The sequence below is a fragment of the Astatotilapia calliptera genome, chromosome 2 (assembly GCF_964374335.1).
Source record: "Astatotilapia calliptera chromosome 2, fAstCal68.1, whole genome shotgun sequence".
In the NCBI taxonomy this organism is placed as follows: Eukaryota; Metazoa; Chordata; class Actinopteri; order Cichliformes; family Cichlidae; genus Astatotilapia; species Astatotilapia calliptera.
This window is the reverse complement of record NC_137423.1, coordinates 36,151,610-36,168,389: the sequence shown is the minus strand read 5'-3', so window position 1 is coordinate 36,168,389 and position 16,780 is coordinate 36,151,610. Positions and strand designations below refer to the sequence as shown.

The 16,780-nt window shown below is 41.1% G+C and overlaps 1 protein-coding gene across 8 annotated transcripts in view; it reads right to left on the bottom strand.

The window, feature by feature from the left end:
- The window catches only part of pcdh19 (protocadherin 19), a 51,009-nt gene extending 40,846 nt beyond the window's left edge, over positions 1-10,163 (bottom strand). For 2 of the 8 annotated variants that reach the window (XM_026146126.2, XM_080308424.1), the window contains exons 1-2: positions 6,837-10,163; positions 3,981-4,329 (exon numbers count right to left, since the gene is read on the bottom strand). In XM_026146126.2, the coding sequence (XP_026001911.1) occupies positions 3,981-4,329; positions 6,837-8,983 (2,496 nt within the window). In that variant the 5' untranslated portion in view covers positions 8,984-10,163. The remainder of the gene's footprint in view (positions 1-3,980; positions 4,330-6,836) is intronic. The other 6 variants (XM_080308447.1, XM_080308440.1, XM_026146145.2 and 3 more) reach the window with 3 other exon arrangements.
- Positions 10,164-16,780: the final 6,617 nt, after the last annotated feature.

Below are 16,780 nucleotides of genomic sequence, written 5' to 3'. Positions count from 1 at the left end.
TAACATACCCCACCCAAGTCTTCCAACGCATCAAAAAATAAATAAATAAATGAAATAAAATGCAAGATCAAGGTGTTATGTATCCCTCCCCTTATTGCACGACATCTGTATAACTGTCATTTTCTCTTTCCTAACACGATTAGTCTTTGACAAACTATTCAGAGTTGCAGAGGTATATCTGTGACCAGAACTAGACACCAGTAAATTTGTGACACCAGAACTGTCCTGTGAGATCAAACACTAAACATGACACTAAAATAAAAACATTTTAGCAACATTTCCACGCGCCGGCAGTACACGACACTAAAAGTGTACTTTAAATGCAAAATTCACAGCATTGTTTGATTATTGAAAATATGAAATATGCTTCTCACTCCTCCTTCTCTGAGATTTCTGAGTCAGTCATAATGATGTAAATGATAATGTCACAGCCCATATTTCAAATAAATGTGACACTCCATAAGAAATATTGTGTGTGCCTGTGTATTCACGAGTACATGTGTGGGGGGAGATTGGCAGTTTCAACAGATGTGTAGTATGCACTGACAGCATGACATCTATTTTGCATGCTCAATATGACACGTCTGAATGCTCCCATGCATATTGTCCCGATGTGAAGTGATAGCAAGGGATGTGCATCCTCGCTGGAACCACTCCCTGTTGTCTTTCCTACATCAATATCAAAATGTCTTCGTTACTAACGGGAAAAACAGCAAGACAGATACGCAGATCTCTTTCTTTTTTTTTCTTATTTAGCATACTTTGATTGACTGCGAGTGCAAACACAAAAGGTACTTTTTTTTCTTGTTATATAACTAAAACTTGGACAGTGTATTTGAAGGGGTGTGGTGGGCATATGGATTGCTGGGTTGTTGGATGACTGCTTCTGTTATCAATCAATTTATCCTGTAAAACATACTTTTGACCGAATGCATTTTACACTGTGTAACACAATGTCAAATCGCTTTTTTCTTCAATTTTACACATCACCTTGTTCTGATAAATCCTCCCTACAAAAAAAAAGATCTCTTACCTGAATAAGGCTAATCGATGAAGTAAGACAACTCATTTTCCTGCTATACTCATTATCTGGAATCACAGGTGTGAGGAGCCTTAGTACACATTACAAATTCAAAAACACATTCTAGCCAAAGGCTATTTCTTTACTGTATAATTGTCTCCCCCACCAAGTGATTCACTATAATTAAGCCATGGAAGACAGCTCTATTCTCTTGTGAGCATTCATATTAGTGCTACTACAGGCAGGTCTAACAAACATCTCACAGCTGATGCTTTTCCAAACAATGGACAGTAATGTTTAGGGATGTATATGGATGATATACTGGTCCACATTCTCACGAGGGAGAATGCAATATACACAATGCAACTACAGGTATGAGGCCTTTGGGGAGACCTGTCACTGTTATCTTGGCAAAGACTGCTGTAGGTGTGTGTGTGTGTGTGTGTGTGTGTGTGTGTGTGTGTGTGTGTGTGTGTGTGTGTGTGTGCCAGCATGCTTTGTCTAACGCAGGAAAAGCTCGACTCCAGCTGCTCTGACATAAGCAGGATTCTCGCTGCCCCACATGAACTAACAATAGAGGAGAACTTTCTATTGATCAAAAGCATAAATTACAAACAGATACAAGCCCATATCCTGTTTCCCTCCATTAACAAACCAAATCTGACAAGGTTCTGATGGCTGATAATTTTAAACTACACGTTTGGAAAATAAACAAATGCAGCGACATCACTGTGCCGTGGTGTAAAAACAAAAGGCTCTTCTGCCAAGGATAAATGAATCATGGATAATTACGAGGTTGCCCTCAGGATGAAAACAATTTTTGGGGACAAAGCAGCCTTAGTAATCACAACAGTGCAGCCACTCGTGTGTCCTAGCCAGTCAATGGGATATGGGTTGAGGACTTGTGGAGTCAAGTGGTTTCAAGCCCAAGCTTTCTCATTGTAACAAAGCAATTAACAGTCATCCCACTGCTGTTTGTTTGTGCTATAAATGGCATTGTAATTATACCAAAACATTCTTTTTTTAATTTAAGAGTAACATTTGTACATCCTGTATAGCCTCTGTCTCTTGCAAGTGTCACAATGGGGAGCCAAGAAAACAGTGACAATGTCATTGTGCTGGGTTATCTGCTGGGGGACAAGGCATGCTCTTGATACTGTTTTCTTTACTTAGTGAATCTCACACACACACACTCTCTTTTCTCGGTCCAGAAAATGTGCAAATGTCGGGTCAAAGAGATGTTTGTCAACATCTAGTGGAAGAAGGAGAGAGAGGGAAGCTGCATGCTAAACAGCCCCAGCCTCTATTAGGCCAACCAACTGCCTCCAAGAAAATGAGAAAACGTGGTCGAGGCTCAGACACCTGGCACTAAGACTCAATATTCACCCTGGCTCACTCCTTATCTCTTTATCTGGCCTCACACAGCTCTATCAAGACAACTCTAAGCTTTGCATATGGAATCATCAAAATCAATCTTTCTCCTTACTTGCTCCCTCTCCCCTTTTTCATTAGGTGAAACAAATAAAGGGTGTCCTGATCCTGCGGCAAACGGGCTTTTATTGGATGCTTCAGCCAAAGAGACAGGATGCTGTTCAAGTTTTTGTTTTTTTACCAGGTTAGTGGATATCTTGTAGATTTTTTTTTGAGAGAGAGAGAGAGAGGGAGGGTTGTGTTGACCTGCATAGCACTGCCTACCAGCTGCCACAATCACAGAAAACTGGTCACTTCATGTACCTGCTGAATCCCACACCTCTGCCTCCACTGACACAACTACATTTTTCATTTTTTCCACCTGTGTTATTCACACACAGTCGCTTGGAACCAGCTCAGACAGGCTCAGTAAATCAGCATGCCTGTAAGTAGGTCTCATTGACCTCTCACAATCCATTGGTGCCTGGATCTTTCAGGATCATCCAGTCAATATATCAATATCCATCTTGTGTTCCTTGTTTTAAGACCCCCTACCCCCACCTTCTCCTCACTGGAATGTCAAATGGAGACTGTAACCATCCTTTACAAGGGTGTGTGTGTATATGTGGAGCTTGCCACTAATATGAGTGGGTGTGGTAAATACTCTGATACAAGTACACACACATACAAATCTAAATGTCCCCCTCTCCCATGGGATTGAGGAGAAGTGGGTCATGAAGAAAAAAAGAAAGGTTGACGACAGAATCCAATAGATGAGTTCATACATACAAAAAGATCTATAAACTAAGGATCAGCTGGTCGGCATACACCTGTCAGCTTGAATAGCCTTTCAAGTCAGACCTTCACTGCTCTGCTGGAGCCATGCATGGTGTGTCAGGGTAATTCAATGGCTGGCTGTGCAGAGCAGCCATGCGGTAATGCTGTAGCCAAATGGACGACATACTGATTTAAGCAATGATTATTCTTTCTGTTAGCACCTGAAATGCTGTGAGGTAGAGGTGATTAGCCAGGTCAATACATCTGGCAGGTGGACAAACTCCTGGTTTTTTTTGCAATTGCTCAGCACATAGAAATAAAAAAACAAGTGGAGTAAGAGATGCCAAATAATCCACTTTGTTAGGCCTCCAACTTCTGCTTGGCAAAGCACTCTCATCAAAGGACAGCTTCAGTGCCTCAGCACCTTAAAATGCCTTGAAGGATTCCTCTCAGATCGACTGACATATTGCCATTTCAGTGGCTCAGCTTTTCCATCAATAATAGACCAACATTTCACTGGCACTGTGTTCTTTGGTACAGTGGAATGCTACATATCCCTGGACCCTTTTTTTTTTTAGATATTTTTGCCCACATATACCTGTTATTTATTATCAAGCAAACTAAATGCTAAAATTACAAAAGTAACAATTTCTTTGTTTCTCCTAAACCATTGCATTTAATCACAGGAATCAGTTTCAAATTTAAAATGTATTCTAAAGCCAAAGCAGCCCAGCCAAGGATCAAGGACAGAGCACAGTGGATTTTATCTCACCTCTGGCAGTGGCATGCCGTTGATGATGAGGTCTGGCTGCTGCTGGTGACCCTGCCCTGTGAACGGGTGCTGATAGCCATGGTTGGGAGCTGCATTGCGTGAGTTCTGGTTCTCCACGTTGAGGAAGGTGCTCTCAGAGCGCCTGCAGCCCAGCGGCAGGGTCTGCTGGTGGTAGTCGAAGTAGTTGAGCGAGGAGGTGAGAGATGAGCAACTCACCACATTCATCTTGTCTGTCTCTTCAACGTCTCGGGGCACCAGGCGGATGTCGTTCTTGCTCAGCTTCTTCTTTTTGCTGGACTTCTTCTGGTTGCCGTATGAGTACTCCGCGACCCTGCGCAAGTAGAAGAAACTGAACAGACTCAATAAAGCAGTGTTCTGCCTTCCCCCTCCCCTGCCCATATGGTCAAAAAGTTTCCCCACCATGCCAGCTAGGACACTGTTCAACCATGGGATAATTGCCCTTTTCCAAAGGTGGAGCAGCGCACGTAAGTGACCTTCCACTCGAAGCTTGCAGTGGAGCTGTTATCCCTTGTTTGTTTGCATTTGCATGCTCAACAATTGACATGTCACAAACAGGCAGACAATATGCAAACATGCCAAAACCACAGAAGCACAGCAAAAAGAGCACACTGATACCGAGCAGCATCGGCAGTATATGCAATCACATTCAAAGCACACATCCCACACTAATTCCATTTTTTCTTTCATTATCAAGGGAGCCCACTAGCAACACGGAGTGCAGGAGAACTGCAGATTCAAATTCATTTAGCTGCTCTCAGTGGCTGCTGCAAACTTGAACTGAGTATTTTGACTTTAACGAGAGCAAATGAGCAACACAGCCATGTTTTATCAAAGGATTCTCAGACTGGGGGAAATATCCATTCTTCACACAGCCCTGCAGTTTTCCACAGGAGAACAGATGCTAAATACTCTGCAGTGATCAGTGCAACCCTCACTAGACATATTCAAGAAAATATGTGATCCTTTTTACCACCTGCATTACCTCAAAGACTGGAAAGGGTCATTTTTAACCTTATGGCATGGGGGATATGGTTTGTTTCCCACAATAATTTGATAACAAAACTATAGCTGCCAAGTAAATTGAATTACCTGAATGTATCCGATCCTTTCTGATGTCAAACATGTCTCTGCTTTACTAGGCCTCACTGACCTCTGTTCTTCTCTGAAAGGCAGCGCTTATCCTCTATCATTCCTAAAATCACACTGACTAAGAAGGTGCACCACTGTAGTTTGTCTTTTTCCTTTTTTCCTTTTTGTCTTTCAGATTGCATCTTGAAACAACCCCCATTCTGCTCCTCCTTGATTCAGAGGAAAGAAAATGGGCAGCTGCAAGGGTAGAAAATGCTTCATCGCTGTTTCATTTATCATTTTAACATGTTTTCTTTCTACTTTGTGCCCACAATGAAATCTGGGAGGGAAAATCTTCAGAGTCAGAAAGACTGACAGAGGACAAGCAATAAATTGGAGACAACTGCTCCTCATATTCGAGGTGGCGACTGAGAAGCAGAGCACATCAGTGCTGATTAAAGCACCCAGCAGGGATAGTGTCGCACACTCGGAGAGCAAAGTACTGGGAGCAGTTCTGAATTTTGAATTTGTTGTTGTCTATCATTGGGGTTTTTTTCTCTGAAGAAAATGCACAACTGACATTAAAAAAAATGTGAGAAATGTTTCTGTCGAGATGTCAATAAATAGATTTCCCTGTATTTCCAAACAGGCTCAAATAAAAACACGTTTATAACATTTTTCCAGGAGATATTAGTGTCTCTTGTTAACAATTAAAAAAAGGGGTCGACTGTGATGGAGACATAGTTTGTGATTATGTTTTCCTCTTAGAACTCTCTAGTCCAAGTCCAATCTTTGCAATTAAGAGTGTTGAAACACGCCTGTGATAATTTCAAGGGAACATTTTTTATACATATATGTACATCATTTGTAATTAATGGTGAAAAAAACAACAACAATTATTCTTAAGTCAGTTCTCACGTTTTCATGACCACCACTGCTTAAAAAAAATTAAGTAACTTTAAATCAACAAAATAATGTTTGGAGCAAAATATGATTATAGCTTCAGGTTAAATTCTCAAATCCAATCTATATGTAAATTTAGTGGTAATGTGGCACGGGGAAATCAAAGCCAGAACTGATGTTCAGACTGATGAACACAACAGAATATCCGCTATGCAAGTTCAGGAACACAATAATCTGCTCCTTTCCATGAAGCAGTCTTCATAGTTAATGAGTGGGATATGACTTACATACTCTCATAGAATCTAAACTCTTTTTCTTTTTATGTTATATTTATATTTACATTATTATACTTTTTGTAGAGAAAGGCAGAGGGGAGCCTGAATGATCCTTGAGGACTATCCATAATCACACTAGATTAAAGCTGATAACAGCCAATCAGCCACGGTGGAGGTTAAATAATAAATGTCTGGTTCTGCTATCGAGCCAGTGGGGCGTTAATTGTCCGGCAACACATCCGCAAATTGAACATGACAGTTGAACCGTCATATTTATGAGTCAATTGGTTACAATGAAAGAATTAAATCCATCAATCATGTTCTGCTAACACGGAACAGTGGGCCTTAGCGAATGTTTCTGATTTAATGCAGTAGAGATTATTTAGATATAACTCAATTTCAGCTGTGGAAAGAAATCTGCTGTCCTCAGATTAGAAGCCTTTACATGCTGCATAACAAAAGCAATGCACTGACAACTGACAGGTTCAAGCGTGACTGCGAACACACAAAATGTCTCTCTCTCTCTCTCTCTTGCATACACAAATCTATACATCCATACACACAAGCACGCACGGGCTTTAGTCAGTACCTGCAGTTGTACGTCCGGATCTCCTTGTTATCCCTCTTGCACTTGACCGCCACAAAAATCATGGTGATAAACAGGATAGCTGCGATAGAGCCCAAGGCGATGATGAAGATGAGAGACAAGTTGACAGGTCCTATAGACTCCTGCGCGCTGAGGTCTGGAGAGAGGTACACCACTATATAGGCCGAAGAGGACAGGGAGGGCTTGCCGTGATCCCTCGCCACAACTGTGATTTCGTAGGTGGATTTGGCGTTTTCCCCAAACATTTTGGTGGAGCGTATCTCTCCGTTCACCTGGTCGATTTCAAAGAAAGTCCTGTCTCCCTCTGAGATAGTGTAGGTCAGCCGCCCGTTCTCCCCCTCATCATAGTCGTCAGCTTTAATTTGGGTCACCATGTAACCCTTCGCAGCGTTTCTTGGGATAGAAACTTCCGCTGTGCCATTAACCAGCGGAGGGTTTGTCATAACAGGTGTGTTGTCGTTGACATCCAACACGACGATGCGCACTGTTGCGTTACTTGATAAAGACGGATTGCCGTTGTCTCTGGCCAGCACTTTGAAATCAAAAGTCCTAGTGTATTCATGATCAAACGACCTCATTGAATAAATGCGGCCTGATGGGTTTATGCTGACATATGTGTTTACATCCATGTGCTTAATCTCACCAGGGACTATTGAGTATGAAACGGTGCCATTCATCCCCAGATCAGGGTCTTCAGCTGATACTGTTAGCAGGCATGAGCCAGGGAGGTTGTTTTCCATCACCATCTCTTGATAGTGTGGCTTAAGAAAGTGGGGAGGGTTGTCGTTTTCATCTGTGACTTTTACTACCAACGACTTTGTGGCGCGTAAAGGGGGGATGCCACTGTCCTCTGCTTGGATGGTCAGGTTGTATGTGTCCTTTTGCTCTCTGTCCAGCCTGCCATCAACAAGTATAGTGGAAAAGCTCTCATATTCTTGTAGTCTGAACGGAACATTACCCTGCAGCCTGCACTGCACTTTGCCGTTTGCCCCAGAATCCTTATCTGACACCCTCACCAGCGCAATGACATATCCACGCTGCGCGTTTTCACTAACTTCCACCATCTCTGTGTTCAGTGAGAGTAAACTGATGACAGGTGGGTTATCGTTAGTATCCATCACATTCACGGTGACTTTGCAGTGAGCTGGGATAGAGTTTGGACCTAGATCTTTGGCTTGGACGTCGATTTCATATATTTGCGTCGTTTCATAATCCAAATCACCAATGACAGTGATAACCCCGGTTCTGGGGTCAATTTTGAAAGCATCCCTCGTTTTCTCGGTGACGTAACTGTTGAACGAGTACAAGACCTCTCCATTAGTGCCTTCGTCGGGATCCGTTGCATTCAAGTCTATGACTAATGAATTACGGGGGGAATTCTCCATCACATTAACTGTATACACTGGCTCGTCAAAAACGGGGTTGTTATCATTAGAATCAATTACTTTAATATTTAACTGGACCGCACCTATCTTTGGTGGGTCTCCTCCATCTTCTGCGCTGATTTCATATGTATAGTGGGACTGAGTTTCCCTGTCTAACGATTTTTGCACAACAAGCTCAGCAATTTTCGACCCATCCCCTCTGGTCTTTATTTCTAGTCCGAAAAGCTCATTTGGAGTGATAGAATATGATTGCACTCCAAAGATCCCCGAGTCCGGATCGCTTGCCCCCTCTAGGGGAAACCTGGTACCAGGGGAAGCATTCTCAGAAATTTCTATGTCAATGTGGCTCGTAGGGAATCTGGGTGCGTTATCGTTCAAATCCTCAATTTCAACTTTGATGACACAGATCTCCATAGAGTTTGACATCACTTCTAGGGATATAATGCACTTTGGGTTTTGTCGACAAAATACGTCCCGATCTATTTTCTGTTGGGCTGTAAGAATTCCTGCTGGACTCAGTTCAACATATCCAGGATGTGAATTGGATATGACCCTCAAGTACGGGGGCTGCGGTGCAATCTGAAATCCTTGCTTTAGTGCGTCGTTTGTCACGTTTCCTATCACTGACCCGGCCCTCATTTCCTCGTTTATTCCATACTTTAAATTGATAACAGCTTCAGTCCCGACCCAAAAAAGGAGGAACACAGCAGTTAATTGTATTAATTCCATCTCCTTCGTTTGCATTGTACCTGTTGACTTTTCCTGTGCCTAACAAAGACCTTGATAATTACGCACAGAGGTACACGTCAGAGACAACTGGAAAAATTATGCAAATTAACCATCTCATTAAAATGTCCAAAAAGTATCTGAGTGATGAAAATCTCGTATGTATGAAAATTATATCTAGGTGTGAAAGCTAAAATTCTAACAAGTGCCTTAGCCTATTTCACTCTCCACAGGCAGGGAACATCCTCTGGTCTACTGCAGCGGACGAAACACTGGGGACGACAGATCTGTGAAAACATGCTGAATCTTCTCACAGTACTGATTTAGTCGAATAAATCCGTGCTGCTCTTATCAAGCGGCAAAGTGGTCTTACACAGAACTCGTGCGATGAATCGTCCATTTTCAAGTGGGCTGGAACTAGAAATAAATGTTCGGACTGCATAGACACAAAATTCCTTTGAGTAAGTCCACAATTTAAAAAAAAAATCTTCTTTGTTGATAAAGTAAAGGAGCTTAAAAGTCCGTGTTAGATTTTCAGCCTTTATCCCAGTCAATATTTAAGTCGCATTTTGAATAAACATCTTGTTTTGTGCAATTTAATACAGGCAGTGGTCAAATTTCCTTATCGATAGACAGCTATAGGCTTTTAAACAATTGATGAAAAAAAAAAAATAAAATAAAGAATCAGCAGTCGCAAAATTATTCAACAGCCTAAGTCCGGATAGCTTTGCTTAAAAAAAGAGGGTGCAATTGCAGGAATGTCTCATCACATCACTCAAGTCCCGATTACCTTTTTATTTCCAGCAGATTTAGTCTTTCGTCCCCTCCGTAAGTCTTCAAGCTTTTACTTACTAATTGATTTCCTTCTGTGTCAGTTGGAAAAGGCTTCACATATCCCGATTATTAGTCCATGCAACACAGAAAAAAAGAAAAAAAAATCCGATGAAAATGTAGCCAAAAGCCTGTGGGAGGAAACCTTGTCAGAGCACTACTGTATGTTCAAAACGCATTTCATGTTTAGCTGCAGCAAACTGAAGCACAGTCGCCTATATCCAGCCTGGTTGAGGCAGAAAAAAAGAAATCACTACTCGTTGCCAGAAGGCTGTCTAGTTGACTCCAACAAGCGCTCCTCTCGCTTCACTGGTGCACACTGGCGAACTCTCAGCTCCGAGGCGAGCGCTCGGTCTGAGGACCCGCAATCCCCTCAGCCAATCAGGGGTTACACAGGAGGGCTGGAGCTGCTGGTGGGTGGGGCAAAGTACAGCAATGAAACGCGGCCAACTACCTGTTCTCCTGCAGATGGACGACTTGACGGGCAATTACGTCGTACACGCCGAAACACGAAGCTGAGTATTAGATGATCGTTAGAATGCGGTTCCAAATGTAGGGTCTGGGGACCCATGGGGGTCTTTGAAAAGACTCCCACGAATGCCACAGACAAGAGTAACAGACTAATTTCTTCCAGCAGAAGCGGAGAAGCGAACCCACGGATAAGTTTTCACAGATTTGCCCCTGCGTTCCTTTCTACTGTTGTGCTCCATTAAATGTAACAAGTCATATTTTACTATACAGATCTTCAACAGGAGAATACTCGCTCTTGTTTTTGACTTTTGTTAGAGACAAGAGGTGATACGTCAAGGTGTGGTCACCTCCGTGCCAGAGCAGACATCGAAACTACTCGACAGTGTTTACTGTTGGCTTATGCTGCATATTTTAGAGTCAGCCACGGCCTGCTGATCTATAGCCCACAACCGTTGCAAGTGCACGCATCGTGTTGCATCATTTAGACCCTAGACGTGGCTGTCATGCATCTAATGTTCTGAACTTCAGCAACACCGGGCACCACGGTGAGGCAATTTCCAATAATGAACAAATATTATAGGCCTAGATGATGGCTTCCATGTAACAACAAGCTGGGGGGGGGAATCAATAGTAACTCAGATTTATATAAAATAAAAAGAAATTCTCAAGCTTTTACCCCACGAACGGTCACAGCCAGTTGTCTGTTTCATACCTCCTTGATGCTAGCGTTGTTGTATTTTTTTTAATCGCTATTAGTTCATTATTTTGTTAAATACTTTGTAATGAACACGAGAACCATAGAAAGCCTACAACAGAGTGTTTTTAATTATAGAGATAATGATTTTTATTACGCCATTTAATGGCTGTAAATATTAAACCTTTTGTTAATAAGGCCAGTAATGAGTTGGGTTCACCGTGACCTTCATCCTACCTACAGCTAATGGTCATAATGGAACAACACATTCAAGGCGCCCGTTGTGCTATCTCCACAATGGGTAATTGACATTATGGCTCCATCTAATGTGACCAGTTTACCACCATTAAATCTCAGCCAACACAAGCAGGAAACTATGGCAAGAAAAAAAGGATTGAATATGAAGTTTAGTCGTTCTGCACATATTGCAGACTGTCATCGCCCTCCTTGAAATCTCACTCTTTTCATTCAGATGGAAGCGACACTCGCTTACAGCCGGCCCTTTGCACGCAGACACGCACGCACACCTCCTCCCATGCAGCCAGGCTGCTTGCCTGACTCTAACCGGCGCTCAGCCGCCATCACATCCTGTCTAGGGCTGGCAGATTTCAAAGTCACAAGGGTGACACCTAGCGTCCGCAGCCTCCGCTCGATTCTGTTATTCCAGCTTGTCCATTTTACCCCCAGACTGTTTCACCCCCACGAAAAACAAATAGCGTGCCACAAGAATAACAATGAAGCACATCGGCAAATCAATTCCCTGTCTTTATTGGAACAGAAGTCTAGAGTTTGACCACAATTAATATTCTGACCAGGAGGAGAATTAGTTCTGAGCCATATCCAATCATTGTTATCGATATAGGGTTGTTGAACTGTATGTGGAAAGGAGAATGCGGTCGTTGTTTTGCAATGTAAAGATGTAATTTACCAAATTCATTTATGTTTCTATTCACAACAAAAGCTTCAGCTGTGTCCGTTTAATAAAAAATCAAGCTACAGCAGCTTCACTGAGCCTGATTTTGTGTACTCTCTTGACCAAAAACCCTTCAGAATACATGGATATGAAAGAGTACATTACTGTATCTCCCGCACCAGAACAGAACAAATTTTTGTCCTTAGAAGTTTAGAATTACTATCAGCTCCATACTCTTTAAATGTTGAGATTAAGAAAAAAAAAGAAAAAAGAACCACTTAATGTTTAAGCGATTCAGATGCCCTAATGTCTTAATGGACGTCTAAACTTCTCTTGCACAAAGAAATCACATTTTGACAAAAAAATCAAGTGTGACCAACTTGTTTGCTTTGCTGCAACATCTTTAAGACGTGTTGCAATTGTACAAAGACGGTGCCAGTAGAATCTTTAAGCTCATACATTGTTAATGTTGAGTTAAACAACCTTAGGCAATGGCAAGGGACTTCTTTTCTCCTCCGGGCTTTCTGATCACTGTATGTGCAAAACAGTGGAGAGGACGCTTTGTATTTCTGTCAGTCTGAGGTTATGATGCAGAGGCTTGTATTGTTTGCTTGATTGTAAGTAAAAAAGAGAGAAAAGTTCTTCACAAAAACTGTCAATTAAAGTAATGAGCAACTTAAAACTGCTGCTTTGATTGTGCTCATATATGGTGGAAAGTGGGTGAGCAACAGTTTGCAATAAGTGAAGATGGACTTATTGTTTCTTGTGTGTTTTTTAGGTGTTAAGAGATTGACTTACTAATTGCAAAAGGGCTTGAGTTCTGCCATCAACCCAGTACAGTAAGGTTAAAGAGAAAACCTTAAGTATGAAAATTTTCTGATTGAAGAGCTGCAGTATGTGGCGAGGGCTAAGAGGTTAAAAATGTTGGAGATGTTTCTCACCCTTCAGTTGAGTGCTGTGTGAATAAACGCAACAGCACTGCCTGGAGCAGCAGGGTAGATCATAAACTACAGCAGTAATTTAGCCACAATGTATTTCTTTCTCTCAGAAAGCGATGGCATGTTTCATTTATGAGCTACAATCTACCTCAATATACTTCCTGCTGTTGACGTACCTTTGTGTCTTTTATTGATTTTACAGCTACATTAAAATCCTTAAATTTTCTGTTGTGGGTGAGTGATGATGCATTGTCTGCTTTAACATTAGTGTTTGGTTTTTCTTTAACCACAACAATTACTTGTTCTGTAAAAAAAAAAAGAAAAAGAGGAGAACTTATTGCGAGAAAGTAAAGTAATGTGTTTACTTGTCCACCGATTCATTAAACTGTCAGTCAGGCTCAGGAGCACACATAATATTCCAGCCTCAGTTCTCTTTTACACCACGTTACAGTCTTTTTAACTCTGAAACAACATATGATACATTTACAATAAAAATATATATTATACATCAAAATAGGAAAGTGATAATCAGTACATTTCAACACCTAACAGAAAAGATAGAAAACTATGCCCTTATTTGAGTCGTGACACATCTGTGTCACAGTTTAAACTCACGCAGCATTTATTCTTGATAGAAACTATTCACCACGAGCTGCACTGAGTGTTTCGTTTTATACTGGCTATTAATAGGTTTGTGATTCGGAAGAAAATTCAGTCTTTTTAACCAAAATATCATTTTCTTTTTTTTAAAATGTAACATACATTTATTTCCTCACATGTATGTAGCGCCGTGTTGTGTGTGAATTAAAGCTGGGTGGAGATTAATTCTTTAACCTGAAGTCTGAAGGCAGAGCAGTCTTAAATCCAAGGGAATTTCACAACCTCACATCACTTTTGAGTTTATTTGAAGCATTTGTGGTGGGAAGCTTGAACCAGTCCACACAGAGAATGACTGATTTTATTTCATAACCTTTTTTTCTCCTCTGCTGCCAAGGAATGGCACAGATCTATAGTCTGTCCCTGCTGCTTGCTGGGAAAGGAATATCTAAGCTTCTCTGACAGATGCTGGCATTATCACCTCGATGTCCTGCCCAGCATTGGATCTTGGCCCATGCACAGCAATGGACTTACAGGAGCGACCATAGGACAGCAGAGACAGTGGTACATCGATTCAGACTGGGCAAGATGGCCGTGCTTATTTTGGCTGGAGCTGAGGATGATGTTATTATTATGGTCCTCACCCATACGGCTTCTCAAAAAAATTGATTCCTCCTGAGCACCCCTTGCCAGAGGCATAAAAAGGAAGGGGAACTGACAAGCTTAATCTATGGACCTCTCGTCAATGACGATACGCCCTCCACTCCATTCCACACTGTGCCTGTCCATGATACATCAATTAGTATCAACTCTCACCATCCATCTGAGTGTTCACACAGTCCCTTGGGCACACCAACATGGCTGTGTGCACAATGCAACGGCAAAATTGACGGGTTTTCTGCTTTTCAGCAACTTTGTTTTGTCTGAAATGCTGGTGGCTGATGTGAGACTTTTAATTGAATCGCATTTTGAATCCGGAGTTTACCAAAGCATTGGTATGGGACCCAAAAGTGGCAGATTACAGTGGCTGCAGCTTTGTTTTATGTCATTCATCCTGTTACCACTCGATACCATTTCCCTCCCTCCCAGTCACTTCTCTGCAAATCAGTGAGTGGATATAAAATGCAAGTATTTCTATGGCATCATACTTTCCTCTCTTATTTGCTGGAGTGTTGTCATATAGCTGAAAAAAAACCTTGGATTTGTGACTTTCGCTGACAAACATTTCAGGCACAAACATTATCTCATTCTTTAAGAGCTGGTGTTCACAGATCTGATCTTATGCCTTCCTGTGAATGTCCAAGGCTTCCTTGAATAGCCTCCATCAGGTTTAATGGAAATACAGCTGTTTCCTTGCTTTGCTCAATACAAGCAGAAAATGGATTCAGATGGCCGTGCATTAGAATGGATACGGTCCTTGTTATATACAGATGCAAATGAATGAAAGGATTGTTGAATGTGGCTGTTTGAAGTTGTAGGGTTGGTTGGTGGGGCTCCGGATCATCAAAAGCGGCATCATTTTAATATGCAGTTTGTTGATGTTTAAACAATTAATAATTTGTAACCCAATGACCCATTTGCTTCTGAATGAAACATATTTAAGAGAAGCTTATTCTATTTATGCATAATTGGTTTAGCTATTTATGCTGTTAGATGGCAATTAACAGACTTTGTGTAGAATCCTCTCATGTTCTCTCGTGGTTTCTATTTGAACGTCTGTATGATAAATAACAGTTTAAATGCTTTTTTGTTCAAGTGGAATTACAGTTTTAGAACATCAGCAATTCGTTGTATTAAATTATGTTTGAGTCTGTTCTTATTGTAAAATTACTGTATAGTCCGATGAAGTGAAATATAAACAATTTGTTGTCATTCTAGTTTACTTGATCATTTTTTCCTCTTTTAAAATTTTGAATGTAGCCCAACAGGTTGGATAATAAAGGAATATGCTTGTGTAAACTTTAGAACAGTTAATGAGATGAAGGATAAAATCTGAAAAATATAAAGTACAGGGCATATAGTTATTTTTTTTCCATCTATTGATTTTCTCATTTCTGCCTGATGGAAATCCATTTAGAAAAAAGCAGGATATACTTTACCGACCATTTTTAGCCTTACATCAGTCATATCTGCCATTATAGTAGCATTCCTCCAAAATCAACAAAATGCTTCTTTTTAACATTTTTCTTTTTCCCTTGACAAGCATTGACCTCTACCTATTCTTTAAAACATTTCTGTATTGGGAAATCAAGTATTTTAGAGCTATGAATGCTTTAGGCAACCTGAGCCGGTAAAGAAATACTCTTTTGTCAGTGTGCTTTGGACCAAATCTGCCTTATTGATTAAAAATTCTAGAGCTTCATGTTTTTGAATCCTTGATCATTTGAATCATGATATTTAGCATCTCTTTCCTGTTTCCATAGCATGAAGCACAATAGGCGCAATCATGGGCACAATACCAAAAGATTTCCTTTTGATCTGATTACCACAGCGTGCAAAATCAGTTGTCTTTGTTAGGTCTAGGCCTTTTCAAGGAGCAAAATACACACACATCCATCTATCTATCTATCTATCTATCTATCTATCTATCTATCTATCTATCTATCTATCTATCTATCTATCTATCTATCTATCTATCTATCTATCTATCTATCTATCTATCTATCTATCTATCTATCTATCTATCTATCTATATAAAACAACAAAGACACACAAACCTAAGGCTTTGAATGGACAATAGACAGGATCTGTGAACATGTGTTCACGTGGTGTATGGTCAATTAGCTTTGTGCTACTGTGTTTATTCAGTGTCAGCTCTGATTAATAGGCACAACATGGTGGATAGAACACCTGAAAATAGTGTGTGGTGCCTGGGTGGGACGTTGTCGCCATCTGATACCATCTCAACAACATGGCACTTATCTCGTCGCCCCCCCTCTTGGGGGTGTTTACAGCTGTTTTCTCGTCAAGACAAATTAGTTTGGCTGCGTACCTTTTTTCACCCCCTCAGAGTGAAGCAGTGAACGGAGACGTCATGGTCACTAGGGTCTGGCTGTGATTCTGAATTGATGCATGTGTGGCCGTGATTAGCTGCGTTTAATAGGTGGTGACATATGCCAGTGTTAAGTAAATGTGTTGATTGATCTTTGCATTCACTGCCTGGGGAGCCAAGAAGGGAAAAACATATTGTTGGGCTTTAAATTCCTCTCTAATCTGTCCATCTAATCTAATATCCAAAAATGTTTTGAGCTGCTGTGCCTGACTTAGCCGTGGTAATGCGTTAAATCCCGACTAGCCTTACTGGACTGCATGCTCTAAAATGCGACAATAAGGTTATATTCACAGATGAACACTTCCCTCCACAGCATGGC